This window comes from Mytilus californianus, unplaced genomic scaffold (genome assembly GCF_021869535.1).
Source record: "Mytilus californianus isolate M0D057914Y unplaced genomic scaffold, xbMytCali1.0.p SCAF_7, whole genome shotgun sequence".
NCBI classification, from domain to species: Eukaryota; Metazoa; Mollusca; class Bivalvia; order Mytilida; family Mytilidae; genus Mytilus; species Mytilus californianus.
This window is the reverse complement of record NW_026262723.1, coordinates 23,216,389-23,234,259: the sequence shown is the minus strand read 5'-3', so window position 1 is coordinate 23,234,259 and position 17,871 is coordinate 23,216,389. Positions and strand designations below refer to the sequence as shown.

Genomic DNA, 17,871 nt, shown 5'->3' with positions numbered 1-17,871 from the left:
TTGATTTACAGAGGTTAGTCTTCAGAGCACATTATAGTTATTTCAAAAATATCTACCCTCTTTTCTGAAGATGATACCGCTGTGACTTACAACAATGATCAACAATATTGTAACGTCTTTTAAATAAGCAAAGACTCAACCTAAAAATAATTAGAACGCCGAAAGTCCACTGATCAGAACATGAAAGATACAGCCCTAAACAGAAAAAAAGACCAGCACTGATGCACGACAACGGCACGTGCAAACTTCACACGTCACTGAAAAGTAGGACTTGGACAGTAGAGTAAACTGACTTGAAAACTGATAAGAAAAAAAAAGGAAATAAAGTTTTATATAACTTCCAAACAAAGTTATGTCGTGTTTATTGTATTCATTTTAATGAATTTTACAAATAAGAAACAAAATGCATTATCTGGTTTCCAGTGCCTTATTGTATAGTGAATCTTACATAATAAATACTATAATAATACGTAAGAATAGATTGAATTATATAACAAAATACAATTATATATTGGTTGTATATATGTAATTAAATATTCAAGCCATTGTACTGATCGGTACAGAATATAAATTTGTCGCCATACAAATTTTAATAATCATATAACAAAAGATACACGTAAGAACACCTGTCACGAACATGTATAAAAATTCCAACTGTGACTGGACCGGTCCCACGAAAATATATGGGGGAGATGGAAATAATTGGAGAACTGTGGAAAGGGTTAAAGCAGGGGAACGAACAAGACATTAAGAGAATTTAAAAGTGGTTAAAATTGTTGAATTTAGAAAAGAAGAATATTTGTGATAGGTGCATCCCTTTGCCGATCGTATATATTCAAAACAACCTCGAATATTAGCCAAAACACCAATACACATTTGAATATTTCGAAAAATGACAAATATTATTACAATTTTATGAAATATGAATAAAAACAAGCAGAATTTATAAACGATACATTTTGTAATCCTTAATGGATTGAAATATTCCTTTGTGAAAATACTTTTCTTAAAGCATTAAAAACATATTAGCCAAGACAAGGACTATTTAAAGCTTTGAACAATTAAAATGAAATTTGTCTTTGATATATTGACAACTAATAACAATGTATATGCTTTTAAAAAAAAATAACAACAAATCTCAATTTAACTTTAATTGTCATGATTTATAACTTTAAATACCTTTGAATTCTTATTCATAATTTATAATTGACTGTCAAAGCAAGACTTTGTCCACCGGGCTAATGCTGAAAATGTAATACATGTACACGGCTTTTAAAAACAAATTTAATGCAATCATGAGAAAAGTTTTTTTTCTGAATTGAATTCGGTTGCAGATCATAAATAAGATCTTTAATAAGATAGAAAAATTAAAACTAATTATAAGATTATCCGAAACAAGATTTGAAAAAAGAAATCTTTGCAATCTATGAAGCGTAGTGATTTTCTTCTAAATTGTAGAGGGCATTTATAAAAAATCAAGGAGAAAACAGCACCTGCCTATATTGTAGTTTGCATGTAATGAGGATGGAGTACACTTCTTTTTCCACCTGTCTAAAAATAAAGCTCTAGAATTTGAAAATAATATTTATAAACATATAAAAAACTATATAATTATGAAAAATGAAAATAAAGACAAATCTTTTCATCAACACCTGATCTAATGTCATGTGTTGCTCCATTTATCAAAAAGCCCATAGCACTACGGAGAGTGGACAAGTTAATTGTATAGAACACAACTTCTTTATGTTATTACCATAGTTTTGCGGGATATTTCAGATTATCTGTTATGTGTCATTATATACCATCAACAATCATTATTCAAATTTATCATTGACAAGGGCGTCTGATGTGATAGAGAGTGACAAGGGCGTCTGATGTGATAGAGAGTGACAAGGGCGTCTGATGTGATAGAGAGAGAAAAAAAAATAAGACTACATAATATAAAATATTGATTTTAAATACAAACGTTTTTTGTTAACATGCACCGTCTTTCATAACTTTATTTTCACTGAATATACTAGTCAAGACTTTTAAGAATGTCAAGGAAGGAGATGAAAGGAATTTCTAAGCGCTGTATATCTAAAGTTTTAACAGCATATTATAAAACAGATTTTATAGAAATTGTTCATAGATGAAGTCTGAACACTGAATTATGCAAAACATTGTGAAATGGACATTTACAAATATTTATAAAAGTAAAAATCACAACGAAAAAAACAAAACACATTAAGAAAAATAAAAAAAATAGTAAATATATACAGGTCACAATACGATCGTCCACAATGGACAATCGCCAACATCGTGTGACAAGTCCAAAATCTCCCTGAGACTAGACAAGTAAATTATCAAAAAATTGGACAAAGACGACAACTTATCAGTAAAACAATTTAGCCAAATTTTCAACAACAAAAAACGACAATGAAAAAACAAAGATAATCACTTTCAATACCGGTAGTCTTGCCCTGTAACAAAAACAAAACATTTTGAAATATGGCCTTCCGTTTTCAAGCCTAAAATCACAACGAAGCCTAGTTAAATAGACTATAAAAAGATAAATTTAATAAAAAATTACAAAATAATAAAATTGACAATGTTGTCGACTTTTTATTGGTAAATGTTAGTTAAATTGAGCTGTTTTAAAGGATGGTTTACATTACACACAAGGTGGTGAAAAAGTAACTCTTTCTTACGTCGAACGTGTAGCTAATGCATCGTCAATATTAGTAAGCATGTGCTCCTGACCAAACCTCTTCTCCACGTCAGTAGTCCGTTTACTGTGGGGCAGTGAGACAGGATCCCATGCTAAGGAAGTTCCTGACCAAACCTCTTCTCCACGTCAGTAGTCCGTCTACTGTGGGGCAGTGAGACAGGATCCCAGGCTAAGAAAGCTCCTGACCAAACCTCTTCTCCACGTCAGTAGTCCGACTACTATGAGGCAGTGACACATGATCCAAGGCTTAGAAAAATGATTCGGGAGGATAACATGCTAATTTACGACATGTTGTCTGCGAATGAATCTCATTCCGTTCTGTCCTGTAATTTTCTATTAAATATATACAGAGAATAATCGTGAAAAATCATTGGCAAATCAGACTGAGTCATTTTTCCTGAATCACCTTGTGTGTACTGTAACCTAAATATAGGTTAATCGTACACTAGTAACCTAATCAGTCAGCTTAAAGAATTCACTATAGCGTGAGGAAAAAAGAACGACTTCCGAATCCGGAGAAAACACCTCTTTAGCATTTCTATTCCGTATCTTTACTACATACGTTTACGTTCACCAGTATTGGATATACACTAGCGACCAAATTTTTCAAATCATTGTTTCTTTACGTGAACTGGTCCTTTAACTTTGTAAGTCTTTCTAAAGAAAGCATCAGTGACACTTTGCGGTAAGTACATCAGCACCGTCGCTCGAATATATGTAAGCCAGTGAGGTACATATCTACATTTCGGATTCTCTCTAGTGACGGCTTCTACCATCTGGTCGATCACCTCCTCAACATTACTCCTAGCACGCTTCATCTGTTTTGATATTGTCTCTAAAAACGATTCAAAATATTCTTCCCCATACACATCTTTTATCTCGGATGGTGTCTCTGCCCAGGATTTCCTATTTTGCGTGATAAGATATTCTTCTGATGCTATCGGAGTTCTGAAATTGGATAATAATAATAATAATGAGGATGATACTACACACGACAACTTATTTTAATAAGACAGACAAACTATGTGCTTTATTGTTTCCTTGTTTTTTTTTCCCGCAGTCCTCGTACGTTTGTTGTTCCATTTTGGTCAAAACAATTGGTTCATATGACAAACTTGGACAAACTGTGAGTAAATTCAATATAGACGCAAACCGTATGACAAACTTGAACAAATTGTGCGCAAATTAAATATAGACGCATACCGTATGACAACTTGGACAAATTGTGAGCAAAAATAGACAAAAACAAATGCTGTGACGTGAAACACGCCGATTGAAAATGTAAAATTTAAAACCAATGACTCACTTGTATAATCCGGGTTCTACAGTAATGACACGTACTCCAAACTTTGCCATTTCTTGTCTCAATCCATCAGAAAATGCAATACAAGCCTTTTTAGACATTGAATATGCAGCAAATGCTGGGACAGTGAATCGGCCTGCAATATAAAGTGATAGATAATGATAAAGGATTGTACTTAGTCTTAGTGGACGAAGTGTTTGGAAAATCTAAATCCTTTGTCTTGGTTGACGAAGTATTTGGATAATCCAACTCCTTTTAATCATATTGTACCATGCCTGACATATTGGATATATAGGAGTTTCATCGTTATATTATCACACTTTGTTATGCAGTTGAATTCTTGCCAGAAGTAATAGAAGTCCTGTAATAGAGGTCGTCCGGGATGAAGGTCGGGGGAATTTGGACTGCCACTAGAAAATGGGGGCGTCCGTTTGGCTGATCAGGATGTACAAGTACGCAGTCACGTACGGTCAGAATGAGGACGTTAAATCCGATACCTCGTGTAAAAAGAGAGCCACGCTCTTTGCACGTTACGTAGCCTTGCTATAACTCTTTGAGGGGTTCGTAGGTGGCCTGTTACAAGGCAAAATTTCTGTCCTTATCCAAAATACCCCACTTTGGCAAGGGTTTTACTGCCGGTTGGAAGAATGCCTAAGTGACCATATTTGTTTTCCTCAGTCACCCTTGGGGGATTGTTTTTGGTGGTCTGAGATAATAATATAAAAAATATACATCATAAAGTCTTTGAAAATCGCTAAGAAATTAGGTACTTTTTATGGAATATTTGAACTTAGGTCATATATATGTCTTAAATTATTACTTCGTATAAAATAGAAACATTGATTTCTATACCAATGAGTAGTTTTACTAGATAATCAAAACAACAAAAATCCTCTAAAGCCTGTCTTACGAATTCTATTTAAGATAATATGTTACTGCTCCCGAAATTTCTCTTTTATTAATTGATACAAAATTTATGAGGTAATGAAATTTTCTTAACTGATTGGGGTTGTGTTTGTCATATGTTATTAAAAAAACATTGCAATTATAATAACGCACGACTTTGACCTTTTACGATTTTAATTAACTTTGAATATACATGTATGTAGTTAACTCTTGGGGAAAACACAAATAATCCAGACCTTCATAAACCATTACAATGGTCCAAATATTAAACCTTGCAACATAGACATAACTACTTGTGATAATGTCTTTAGGGCCTTGTAGTAAAATAATATTCATTAAGCACACTAACATATTTTGTAAAATTAGAAAACGTTAGGTTTTCTACATACAAAGTATTTTTACATTAGTTTATTGAGATTGTTTATCTCCGTACTTCTCACTCCAAGATACAAATCAACTTATGCGGTTCCAGTTACATGTGTTTGCAGTTGCTTTTTTTTTTTGCTTTCTTTTTTATTTATTGTCGCGGTAAACCTGATTTGAGTGCTCCTGCACCATTCCTCTCACATTCAACAAAATGCGTGGTCATGATATGAACATATTTCTTTTGTAACAATATATTTGTCAATTGACTATAAGTAGAGATAATGTCCTGATATGTTTTGTATATCTATCGATTTGAAGAGATATTGCTTAAGGTCAAGTTACAGTAAATGGGTCATGTCACAGACTGTTTTAAATTTTGCTTACAACTGCGGTATGTTTAACTAATAGCTGAAAATCGAAAAAATAATAATTTTTCTTATTTTCTACAATATTATTTTCTGAATTCTTCCATATAGATTTACAACTATATAGAAAACTCCTCAAATCGTTAAAAACGTTTAAAAATTGTCTTAAAATCATCAAATCTCCAAAATCAAAACATAGATTTTTCTCGCTTAGCAAATGTCTATAAAACGATGGCCTTTTCATCAGCAGACTGTTTGCTATTTTTTCTCTTAACGTGTTTGATTCTAATTACTTCTACATGTTTGAAGTAAAACATGTACAAATATTGTATTTAAATTATTTACCGTGCATCTCAGTGGTTATAACTAAAAACACTTGAAAAAGGAAAACAAAACAAAATTGAAGACCAAATATATTTGAGAACCATTCATTAAATGCTGCCAAAATTCACAGCCTGTGTAATGATTTTAACGAAATTTATTTATCTACTGATTATTTTTCATATAACAACGTATACAGTACAACAAATTTTTCCATAAATCCTTGATATGTCACGAATTAGAGTGTAGTTTAAATATATGCAGTGGGAAACCATTCAATCTTCTTTAACATCACAAGTACAAATTATGAATGCGTTCTTTATATTTATTTGTGTTATAAATGAATTAGGGAAGACAAGCTCATTTATCGCACTCGATTGACCCACAGGCCTCGTAACGTATTCAAGGTCACGTCTAACTAAAACGGCCGAGGTAAATGCAATCGCCCCAAAAATCTCGTTTTGATTTAGAATTGACCAGCAAATTCAGTGTTAAAAAAAACAATGTATCAATTCTTCAAATGATGTCTGCAGTTTAATCTAATTATGATTTGGCTAAATAAATAATAGCATGAAGTTGATTGTGTTTTTCGAAGCTTGAATTTTCTTCAAGGCGTTCCGACTTTAAGAAAAGTGGAATTTTAACATCTGATTTCGTTTACAAATAAAGTAAGGTTCGCTGGTATCAGTCATTTCAATTAATACAATCGACGAAAGTAAGCGTTTTATTTCACCGTCAAAACTGACAAAACACATTCAGATAAGAACTGCTCTTACAAGGGAAGTAAGTTTCTCTGAAATCTAAAATCTTAGTTCAAAGCCAAAACAATACAATTTCAAACAGAGTATCAAAATGTGTTTTTAAAATCGTTGTCAGAGTGGGAACAGTGATACATGATGCGAAAGATACTCTAGAAGAGCACGGGCTGTGATGTCAGCCCAATAGTATTAGATTTATAAAACATATTAATCTGATATGTTAGAATCGTTTTTCTTGATGACCTCCGGCGACTAGATTGCCAAAACCCAAACGTTAGAGTGTCAAATAAATGTTAAAAAATATACTTTTACCTCCAAAAAAACCGTCAAAAATGTTTTCCTTCATTTCCAGACTGCTGTCTGTTTATCTCAAAATACACGTGTGCTGTTCCTTACAAATCGATAAGTTCTTTTTAGTAATAAATTATACCTGCCAGACTTGCAACGTTAATTACTCTTCCTCCTCCCTCTCTCAGTAGAGGTAGAGTAGCTTTAGTTACTCTAACAACGCCCAAAACGTTTACATCTAGTAGTTGTTGAAACTGTTCTACAGCACACCATTCTATTTCTTGAAAAACTGCAATGCCAGCGTTATTTACTACTGCCCACAGAACTGCCAAAAACAAGAAAGTTATTATAATACTAAAATAAACGGGTCTATAAATAAAACGCGTATACGCATAAATAATGTAACCATGACTGTTTTCGATTTTAGAAACAACTGCGATATATCGACATTCTTATTACCGATTGTGATTCCTATCAACATTATTATTAACGTTTTTGAATCCTATCGACATTCTTATTTATCTATTGTAATTCATATCGACATTCTTATTAATGTATTGTAATTCATATCGACATTCTTGCTATCGATTGTGATTAATACAAATATTCTTATTATCAATTGTGATTCCTATCGACATGTTTATTATTGATTGTGATTCCTTTTAATATGATCATTATCGATTAAGATTTAAATCGACATTCTTATTATCGATTGTAATTCCTAAAGATATTCTTATGATCGATTAAGATTCTAACGACATTCTTATTATTGATTAAGATTTATATCGACATGTCATATATCGATTAAGATTCATATCGACATGTCATATATCAATTAAGATTCATATCGACATTCTTATTATCAATTGTGATTCCTAACGACAATCGTCTTATCGATTGAGATTCATATCGACATTCGTATTATCAATTGTAATCCGTATCGAATTATTACTATCAATAGTGATTCCTATCGAAGTTAGAAATCGTAAGTTTTTTTTAGGCAAATTGTTATTACATTTATCGATGTCGTAATTTTTCAACAATTATTGTAAAGTACTGTTAAACATAAATTTATATTTTCTGTATCGTTGCAAAATAGAAATAGCTTGTTTATTTCTCTATTAGTGAATGACATCAATTCAAACACGCTAATACAATTTGATTCATAGAGTTATCCGAAGCTGTCGTAATTGGTTAAGAAAAAAATCCACATTTTCGGATTACTCAGTAAGCTTTTTTTATGAAAAATTATTTCAAAACATAATCTCAAGACGGAGTTTCGTCCTTTCCTTGTACAAGTTGTTAGTCATCGCATATTAGTTTGAGCGTTACTGATGAAGGTAAATCCAAAAAAATCGTTTCGGACGCATGAAATTTATAAGAGTTGTTTTAATTTTATGGCAAATTCCCTGTGCAAGTTTTTTATTGTGTGTTACGACAAAGAGTCTAGATAGGCAAATGCTTGGGTTTGTGTGCACTGAAACAGTTTGCCTGTATCAAGTCAAGCTATATGGACCATGTGTTGTTTCTGTCTTTGTTGTCTTTGAATGTACATCTGGTTTGTTTAGGGTTTTTATTTGTTCTTTTTTAGGGGGGGGGGGGGGGTAGGAATCGAAATTTTATGGTTGGTGTGGTCTGTTGTACTATAAAAACATTTGGTAATTTCTGTTATCCTTTTTATGCACTATTTTACCATTGCCATTCATCTTTTGTTTTACTGCAGCGATCATTTCTCTAACTTTCCAATCATCTGTGACATCTAGATGCACGATGTTTAATCTGTCAGAGCAGGCCTCTTTCAGGTCACGGGCCCCTTCTCTGTCTGGGGCTAAACATCCAGCAAATACTATGAACCCTTTGGCATCCAGACGTCTGGCAAGTTTATTTCCAAATCCACTATCACAACCTTAAAACGTTATAACATTCATCAGTTTATATTGATAATATTAAAATAAGAAGATATGGTATGATTGCCAATGAGAAAGCACTCCACCAAAGACTAATGAGGTTTATGAATAAGTAGGCAACTGTAGGTCACCGTAAGTCCTTTAACAATGAGCAAAAACCATACTGCATAGCAAGCTATAAAAGACTCTGACATCTTTAAACCTGTGCTAGTACTTGTATATAGTTTTTTGTATAATGTCTGGTGGACTGTTGTTTTCATCTGTTCGTCATTTTTCTTTCGATCCTGATGTTGTCTGTTTGTTTTATTCGACGTATGTATGTTTATATTAACTCCTTGATATCATCCCTTTTTTTTACATAAAATTGTTCTTAAAATTTGTCATTAAAAGTTGTGGTATTTGGCAATTAAACCGATCAAAATTTATGCCTAATGAAATTCTATATTTTCATTTAGTCAAAAGTGATATGACAAGAATAACAATAATAATATTTAGAGTATTTATTGTTCCAATTAAGGGTCCTTAATGGTCAGCATGACATTTATACTCACAAAACAATACACTATGATTTTGTAGATTTTTTTTTTAATTCGAAATAAAATATGTAATGTTCTTATAGTTATAAACCTACATATATTTCTTCATCTTATTTAAATCATGTACATTTTATTCCAGACAGGACCAGAACCATAAAATCGTTACAATAATCATCGTTATAAAATATATGATATGAGTTGTGATGAGAAAATGTAAACAGTGAAAATTGCATTTCTAGATAGTTGGTAAAAGCTTTAATACATCTGGTTTGTTTCTGTTTTATAAATGAAGATAACAATAAAATAAGTTTTTATTACTTCTTTTTACATTGAATATATAAATTCTCTCATGTATCCTCGGTCACGATTGAGACCTCGGATAGTAGATAAGACACAATATATGTTAAGGTATAAAAAAAAGTTTGAAACAAACACTTCTGGTACATGAACAAAAAGATCATTCAATAAAATTCTAACCTTCTTTAACCCCTGTCCCAACTCGCAAAGAAAACAGTCGGTTCCTTACAATGGAATTTAAAATATGTGACAAGTAATTTCTTTCATCTTTCAGTATATAGTGACATGAGCATTCGTATTGATGTAAAATCCTCCTATCTATTTGTTACACATTTCTTTATCCGTTTTCCCCGGCAAGACACACATTGAAAAATCTACCTCATATGTTATTATTTAATTTTTTCTTAAATTATTTGCATAAAATATTTGACACTGAGCCTTAAATTAATACAATCAATTGGTCAATGATAAAATGCAAGTACAGTTTCATTTTATAAGTGAAAATAATAAATGCCTAGATGTTGGGAATAGAGGCCCAAAAAAGACTTACTTAAAATATTGTGCAAAACGTATTTTTAACTGAATGTTTGTAATAAATACGTCGGTTCCCTCGTCTATCTGAATTACGTCAATGCATAGACGAGGAAGCTACATGTATTTATGTTCCATAGAAGAAATAAACAATCGTTTAATTGTTGTCTCCAGTGATATCATTTATTATACATAAAGTTGTGAGAGTAAGTTATACTTTCTATCAACGTGTTTTAGTAATTATCTTAAATGTTTTTTTTAATTGTTTATCTGATATTATATCTATGTTCACAGTATGGAAGATTAAGTTCTCATTAAATTGTGTCTTAAATATGAATTTTTTGCCAAAACCTAAAGCATTTGCTGATAAATGATAGCACTTCTATATAGTCAATTAAAACTATCGTCTTCTACTTTTTAATTCAGGAAGTCGGTTAAATTTCAGTCAATGAGTTTAAGTTTAAGGTGAAACGTGTCATCCCCTGGTTTTAAATTAACGTATATAGAATGTTAAGTGTCCATACTTATCAAATATTTGAATGAAAACGAATCTTGTATTTCCGTTCGAACAATTCAAACTAAAAATAGGGTAATTAAGTTTTACTATTCATAACAGTTCTTCTCCAACAATAATTAAACTTAGTTTGTTATTTTTTTTCCAAACCGACTGCAAGTCACGACAATGCAACTACAATGGTGGATATTTGGATCACATACAAAATATGCATGCCGGGTTACCCCTTGTAAATCTGATTCATACCGGGTTACCCCTTGTAAGTCGGATTCATACCGGGTTACCCATTGTAAGTCTGATTCATACCCGGTTTCCCCTTGTAAGTCTGATTCATACCCGGTTACCCCTTGTTAGTCTGATTCATACCCGGTTACCCCTTGTAAGTCTGATTCATACCCGGTTACCCCTTGTAAGTCTGATTCATACCGGGTTACCCCTTGTAAGTCTGATTAAAAGAAGGCGATTGATGAACATCTAGTGGCAAATATTTCATGCATATTTAGAACGAGAACAAATCAACAGTAGGTTCTTCAAAATGAGTCGACTGGGATGAAGGGTGCCACTTTTAAATAAGGGTATGTTTGGATAGGGACAAAAAAGATGCCTTGCAACAGGCCACCAAGATCCCTCAAAAAGATTTTATCCTATTTTGACCGGACGTAGCTGTAAAACATCCCGCGGTCAAACGGACACCCCTCTTTAACATGGGTTTTACTGAGAAGTCCATATTCCTATACTCCTTTCAACTCTTAGGTTTCATTGGTTTGATATAAAGTCGTAATAGTTTTGTGTATGTTGATTTGTTATGCATCCATGCATGCAGACGACAGTATCAGACGTTATGAAATGGACACATGTGTAGAGTGCTTAGAACTCCGATTTGGAACAACTGCTAGTATTCAAGGTATCCGTTGTCCTTGTTTGTTTTATTGACATTCTTTGTTAACTAACATGTTACTACAGTCATGTTGTGGTATTTCAAATTAGCCGAAACCGACGTATTATTCGAACACCCGACACAAAGGACCTTTCGGCGCAATTAGTAATCCGTAGTTTTTTTCATGAGTAAATAATATCATTATGCAGTTCACGTTAATTGACGTTTGTGCAACCCAGTACAACGATATAGATTTAACGGTATATGATAGGTACGAAATGGTAAAAAATCAGGCTTACGTGTATAAAGAGTCCGATACACTCTCATTTGCAACATTGGATCCGCATTGGGTCGTTTGTTATAAAAAAAATCGACCTTAACAACTCCCATGTAATTTAACAGCGTGGATTATGGACATACACGTATGTGATAGGTTCAACATGCTTCCCTCCCCAATCTGGAACAGATCGAGATATGATAACAAAAACAATACAACTAACGATTAACTACGAATACTTGCGGTCAGTCAATCTTGCTTCCCTCTTCTTTTTTTTTAATTTTAGATGCATAACATACTCAGATAATATATATCAAATATAGTTGTCATGTTACTCATAATAACTAAAATCAAGTACAAAATACAAAAAAATGAAGTGATAAAAAAACCAATGTAGTTTTATAAGCAATCGCCGAAACATGAAAATGAGTTCAAGGATAACGGACATGTGCTAGACGGGAACTTTAGAACATTAGGCATCTGTATATAAAGCATCTTGGTCGTCTACTTTCTGAAATATGATGCTTTATACAACAAACTAATGACACTTTCGGTAGCAGCATAATTTTGTTTCGATCTTCATCGCAAGAGAGACAAAATAAGAAGATGCGATATGATTGCCGATGAGAAAACTAATATTACAAAATGTTGAAAAGATAAATGTTATTAATACAGTTATGAAACAGAACTATATGAGTATTAATAATTGTACCTCAATTTACGAGCTTTATAAATAATTATGATTGATTGTTATCGATTGCTATGTAAATAAATGTATTACATTCACATTTCAGACGAGAACAAAGCAAACAATGAATCAAGTAGGATATGTACAGCTATCGTCCACGGAGATAAAACTATCGTCCACGGAGATAAAGTTATCATCCACGGCTGTAAAGCTATCGTCCACGGAGATAAAGCTATCGTTCACGGAGAAAAAGCTATCGTCCACGGAGATAAAACTATAGTCCACGGCTGTAAACCTATCGTCCACGAAGATAAAACTGTAGTCCAAGTCTGTAAAGCTATCGTCCACGGAGATAAAGCTATCGTCCATGGAGATTAAGCTATCGTCCACGGAGATAAAGCTATCGTCCACGGAGATAAAGCTATCGTCCACGAAGATAAGCTATCTGTCTACAACGTACATTGAGCAAAGCAGCTAAGTTTCTATATCTAAGCCACTGGACGTTGAACAAAGCAGCTAAGTTTCTATATATCTAAGCCACTGGACGTTGAGCAAAGCAGTTAAGTTTCTATATCTAAGCCACTGGACGTTGAGCAAAGCAGTCAAGTTTCTATATCTAAGCCACTGGACGTTGAGCAAAGCAGCTAAGTTTCTATATCTAAGCCACTGGACGTCTCAAGCAAAGCAGTTAAGTTTCTATATCTAAGCCACTGGACGTTGAGCAAAGCAGCTAAGTTTCTATATCTAAGACACTGGACGTTGAGCAAAGCAGCTGAGTTTCTATATCTTAGCCACTGGACGTTGAGCAAAGCAGCTATATATATAAGTTTCTATATCTAAGCCACTGGACGTTGAGCAAAGCAGCTAAGTTTCTACATCTAAGCCACTGGACGTTGAGCAAAGCAGCTAAGTTTCTACATCTAAGCCACTGGACGTTGAGCAAAGCAGCTAAGTTTCTACATCTAAGCCACTGGACGTTGAGCAAAGCAGTTAAGTTTCTATATCTAAGCCACTGGACGTTGAGCAAAGCAGCTAAGTTTCTATATCTAAGCCACTGGACGTTGAGCAATGCAGCTATTTTTTGAGGTATAACCAATAATGTGGTTTACTACTTTGTTACAAAAGTATTATATAAGTTCATTCAATAATTGCGTGAGGTTAACTTATAACACGTAATATCAACTGTTTGATACCCAAATGACTGTGAGAAAATGTTAATGATATGAACAATTACGGAACGTAATTTGAGTACAACTGGTAAATTATTCAGACACGGATTTCGTTACTACACATTATTAAGACCTTTATAGATATATGTATTGATTGAGTTTTGCTTATATCTATAAAGGTCTTAATAATGTGTAGTAACGAAATCCGTGTCTGAATAACATTATTGGTTATACCTCAAAAAATGGTTTTACACTAGTAATTTTTTGGGGCCCTTTATAGCTTACTGTTCGGTGTGAGCCAAGGCTCCGTGTTGAAGACCGTACTGTGACCTATAATGGTTTACTTTTATAAATTTTAACTTGGATGGACAGTTGTCTTATTGGCACTCATACCACATCTTCTTATATCAAGTTTCTATATTTAAGCCACAGGACGTTGAGCAAAGCAGCTAAGTTTCTATATCTAAGCCACTGGACGTTGAGCAAAGCAGCTAAGTTTCTATATCTAAGCCACTGGGCGTTGAACAAGCAAAACTCAATCAATACATATATCTATAAAGGTCTTAATAATGTGTAGTAACGAAATCCGTGTCTGAATAATTTACCAGTTGTACTCAAATTACGTTCCGTAATTGTTCATATCATTAACATTTTCTCACAGTCATTTGGGTATCAAACAGTTGATATTACGTGTTATAAGTTAACCTCACGCAATTATTGAATGAACTTATATAATACTTTTGTAACAAAGTAGTAAACCACATTATTGGTTATACCTCAAAAAATCTGAATGCATAGCGGAAAAACATCCTTGTCGCTTTAATAAACAGAAGCTGTGTATCGTGAGATGTTATCGGCTAACAAATATTTTAAATATTAACGGATTTTGTTTGTCAGTGGTCTTTTGGTGTCATTTATTTCTGACGTCTGTTACAAAAAGTCAGCGGGAGGTTATTACATTATAGCTTTTATGTTTAATTGTACAGCGAAAGATGATTATATTAATTTCGTGGAAATTTTATACCTAATTAAAATACATTATAAAATTAAACGGTTGATTGACAACAAGATTTATCGCCAGATTAAAAAAACAGCGCAGTATAAATTTAATTGCAGGTATGCGTGCATGTAACTCTCCAAAATATGCCTTGATCTCCCAGAACGAAATTGGTTTTCATAATCTAATTTACCTCGCAATGGCTGCTGACCCGAACAATTGTGTTTATTCCTTCCAGCGTTTAAAATCGTCTGGCTAATATCAGTTTATAAATAAAATGACTTGGTTACAACACAAAGCCATACAAAAGTGTAATGTTCTTTTCTTTAATAAATTACACTGCGTTTAAAAATACGCCCTAAAATTTGTCTTTTTATTACAGTTAAGCTCGATTCTACATCGAACCTCTACATTGAACGTATGTCAATCAATTCATCAGAATCTAAAGGAATATGCTATGGGTAATTGCATTGTTCGTACACCAAAACAGAAATAACGTCATTGGTTAAATTTCCAGTTTACGACGTTCTTAGCTTATCATAACGTTTTGGTGTACGCTTTTGAAAATATGACACAGAATGATTTAGATACCGAAACGACGATTAGACAACAGTATAACCTAAGAACGATTAGCCAAGAATACTGTAACATATAATAATCTTAAATCAGATACAAAAATTACCAATGGAATTTACAAATCCAATGTACATTTGCAAATTTTAAATTTAGATTTGAATTGATAAATTGAATTTAAATATATTTTTGGAAGTGATTGTTTGGCTTAGTTTAAATCGGTCGAAATACAGTTAAAATTAACATTGTATATTAAAAACATTTTAAAGGAACTAGTGAACTTTAAAATATAGCAACATAAAGACAGAGATCATAGTAAGTATTTTTGAGATGTATGTCAAGAACGCCACCTTTAAAAGACTCGTTCTGTGTGAAGAATGATGCAACGATATAATTTCATTTTTGTAAGAGCAAGTATAGAATAATATATTCTTTTGTATGATATGTCTTCATTTTTTGTTCATAACAACGTTTTGCTTTGTATGCATTTTGACAATTATGATAAGGTGTAAACTAACCGACTTTGCTGCTGAGATCAAGATTAATTATAGCCCGGGATCCTGACTAACTGATCGATGCGTTGCAGAGGTTGAGTTACTTTAATCGAGCGACGCGTTCGAAAGTTTCTGATGATCCCGAAGCACACTTTGATAATTGTTCTTTTGCACCATATTTATTCATTTGGTGAATTTACTATTGCAAACCGAAACAATAGTATAAGATACTGACAGAAAATAAACTATCCTTTCCATTTGAATACAAGACCTTTCATTATGGCTTTCTATGCATCTTGTTCATGATAATTTAGCGATACAAAGAGAAGTGTGTGATATAAAACCATTTAACATTGACCAAATAATTTTGTTTCTACGTTAGTTAATAGGTAACACTTTCGTCTTGATTATCTGTCTAGGGGTCTAGACAAATTAAATTTTTCCTGTAAAAACTAATTTACATATTAACTTTTTTCAGTTTAGTGAAATTGACACGCTTATTTCTGGTGTGATAAGGGAATTCGATTCTAGAAGCAACAACCTTGCCGCTTTCTATTTCTGAGAGCTATTAGATCAAATTAAAAGCATTGGAAAGTTAACGAATGACAAAGACTAGTGTTTGATGGGTTAGTTATAACCATAGCCATGGCTATTATATCTAAGGTTGTACACTATCGGTTAACTAAATTTCGTAAAATAACCGAAAGTCAAGATTACGACCGTAAACAGTCTCCCTTTCGTTTCTGCTTCAAGTATATTGGTCATGTAGATCTTTAGAAGTGTAGCAAAAAGTTGGTTTTATTAACTTTAAACATTCTGAAAGTTGGTTAAGGTAATGACAATTTGTATGAATGACTTCGTTCAAAACTATTTTGAATAAGATGTTAATACAACTGCTAATGATTTTATTTCCATATGTAGTGAACAAATTCCTATCATTAATGCATTTTGATAACTATCAGATTGACAACTCACCTGTAATAATAACAATCTTGTTAGCGGGTGAAACATATCTTCCCTTTTCAGGTAGAAATAGAACGCAAGCACCAATTAAGCACAAGCCAGACCACAGAATACCTATATCCAATTTCCATAACAGAAAAGAAACTGCTAATAACGCATATCCAAGCCTTGTGTACATATTGTTATTAAAGACTCCCTTCCGTCACCATTTTATAAATTAATCTTTACCTGGGTTTAAACTTCACTCCAATTATCCTATAAATGTTTACACTATGACGTTCTACCTTGAAGGGTGATTTTTCACAGGTCAATAAACTTACAGTACTATAATATGTTGTTAAATATTTTTATACAAAGATTCTACTATGTTACAACGTAAGAGATAAGAAAAACACATGCACCACGCCGTGAATCCTATGGGTTTACTAACTTGATTAGGTTTTCTATTTGTTAATGCATCTGTTTTGATATATCTTGTTTTCTATCAAAACAAACACAAAGTTGGTTATATACCTGTATTTCGCTTAGGAACGTAGAAATGAGAGAAAGTTGAAGTAATCACGTTCCCACCTATATTAGTGAGCGATATAGAAGTAATGTAAACATGCAATGTTTGCTAACTATCGAATGCATTTTAAATGCATAATTGGTATTTTTGTCATCTTATAAATAATGTTGGCTACACCCCTGGACCAAAATATGAGAGACAGGAACAATATTGCCTGAATATTTTCCACGCTGAAGTAGTGCACACGCGTATTGTTTGTTAACTATTAAATGCATAATTGGTAAGTTTTCATCTACAAAAACAATAGCTACACCCCTGGACCTAAATATGAAAGGTAGGAACCATTTACCCTGAATCTTTTTTTCATACTTTTGCCATTTTCAAAAGGTCTTTTTTTTTTCCTTGTCCAATATATCCTAATTTTCCAGTAGCATCAGAAAGACAAAAACTGATACACAAATTAACCATTACACTATAATATTAAGTTTTAAAAAAAAAGTTTAATATAAGATCGCAGAGTATG

General features: G+C 32.8%; 1 protein-coding gene across 2 annotated transcripts; it reads right to left on the bottom strand.

The window, feature by feature from the left end:
- Window positions 1–345: 345 nt before the first annotated feature.
- On the bottom strand, window positions 346–17,155 carry LOC127708091 (17-beta-hydroxysteroid dehydrogenase type 6-like). Of its 2 annotated transcripts, XR_007985146.1 has the most exons (6): window positions 16,853–17,155; window positions 8,711–8,923; window positions 7,160–7,342; window positions 4,017–4,149; window positions 2,902–3,658; window positions 346–2,747 (listed from the first exon to the last, which is right to left on the bottom strand). XR_007985146.1 is itself a non-coding variant. In XM_052212918.1 (5 exons), exons 1-5 carry the CDS (start codon window positions 17,016–17,018, stop codon window positions 3,322–3,324), a joined length of 1,032 nt encoding a protein of 343 aa, XP_052068878.1. In that variant the 5' UTR covers window positions 17,019–17,155; the 3' UTR covers window positions 346–3,321. The 2 variants fall into 2 exon arrangements, 1 of the variants encoding a protein (XP_052068878.1); XM_052212918.1 differs by having other exon boundaries at window positions 346–3,658.
- Window positions 17,156–17,871: the final 716 nt, after the last annotated feature.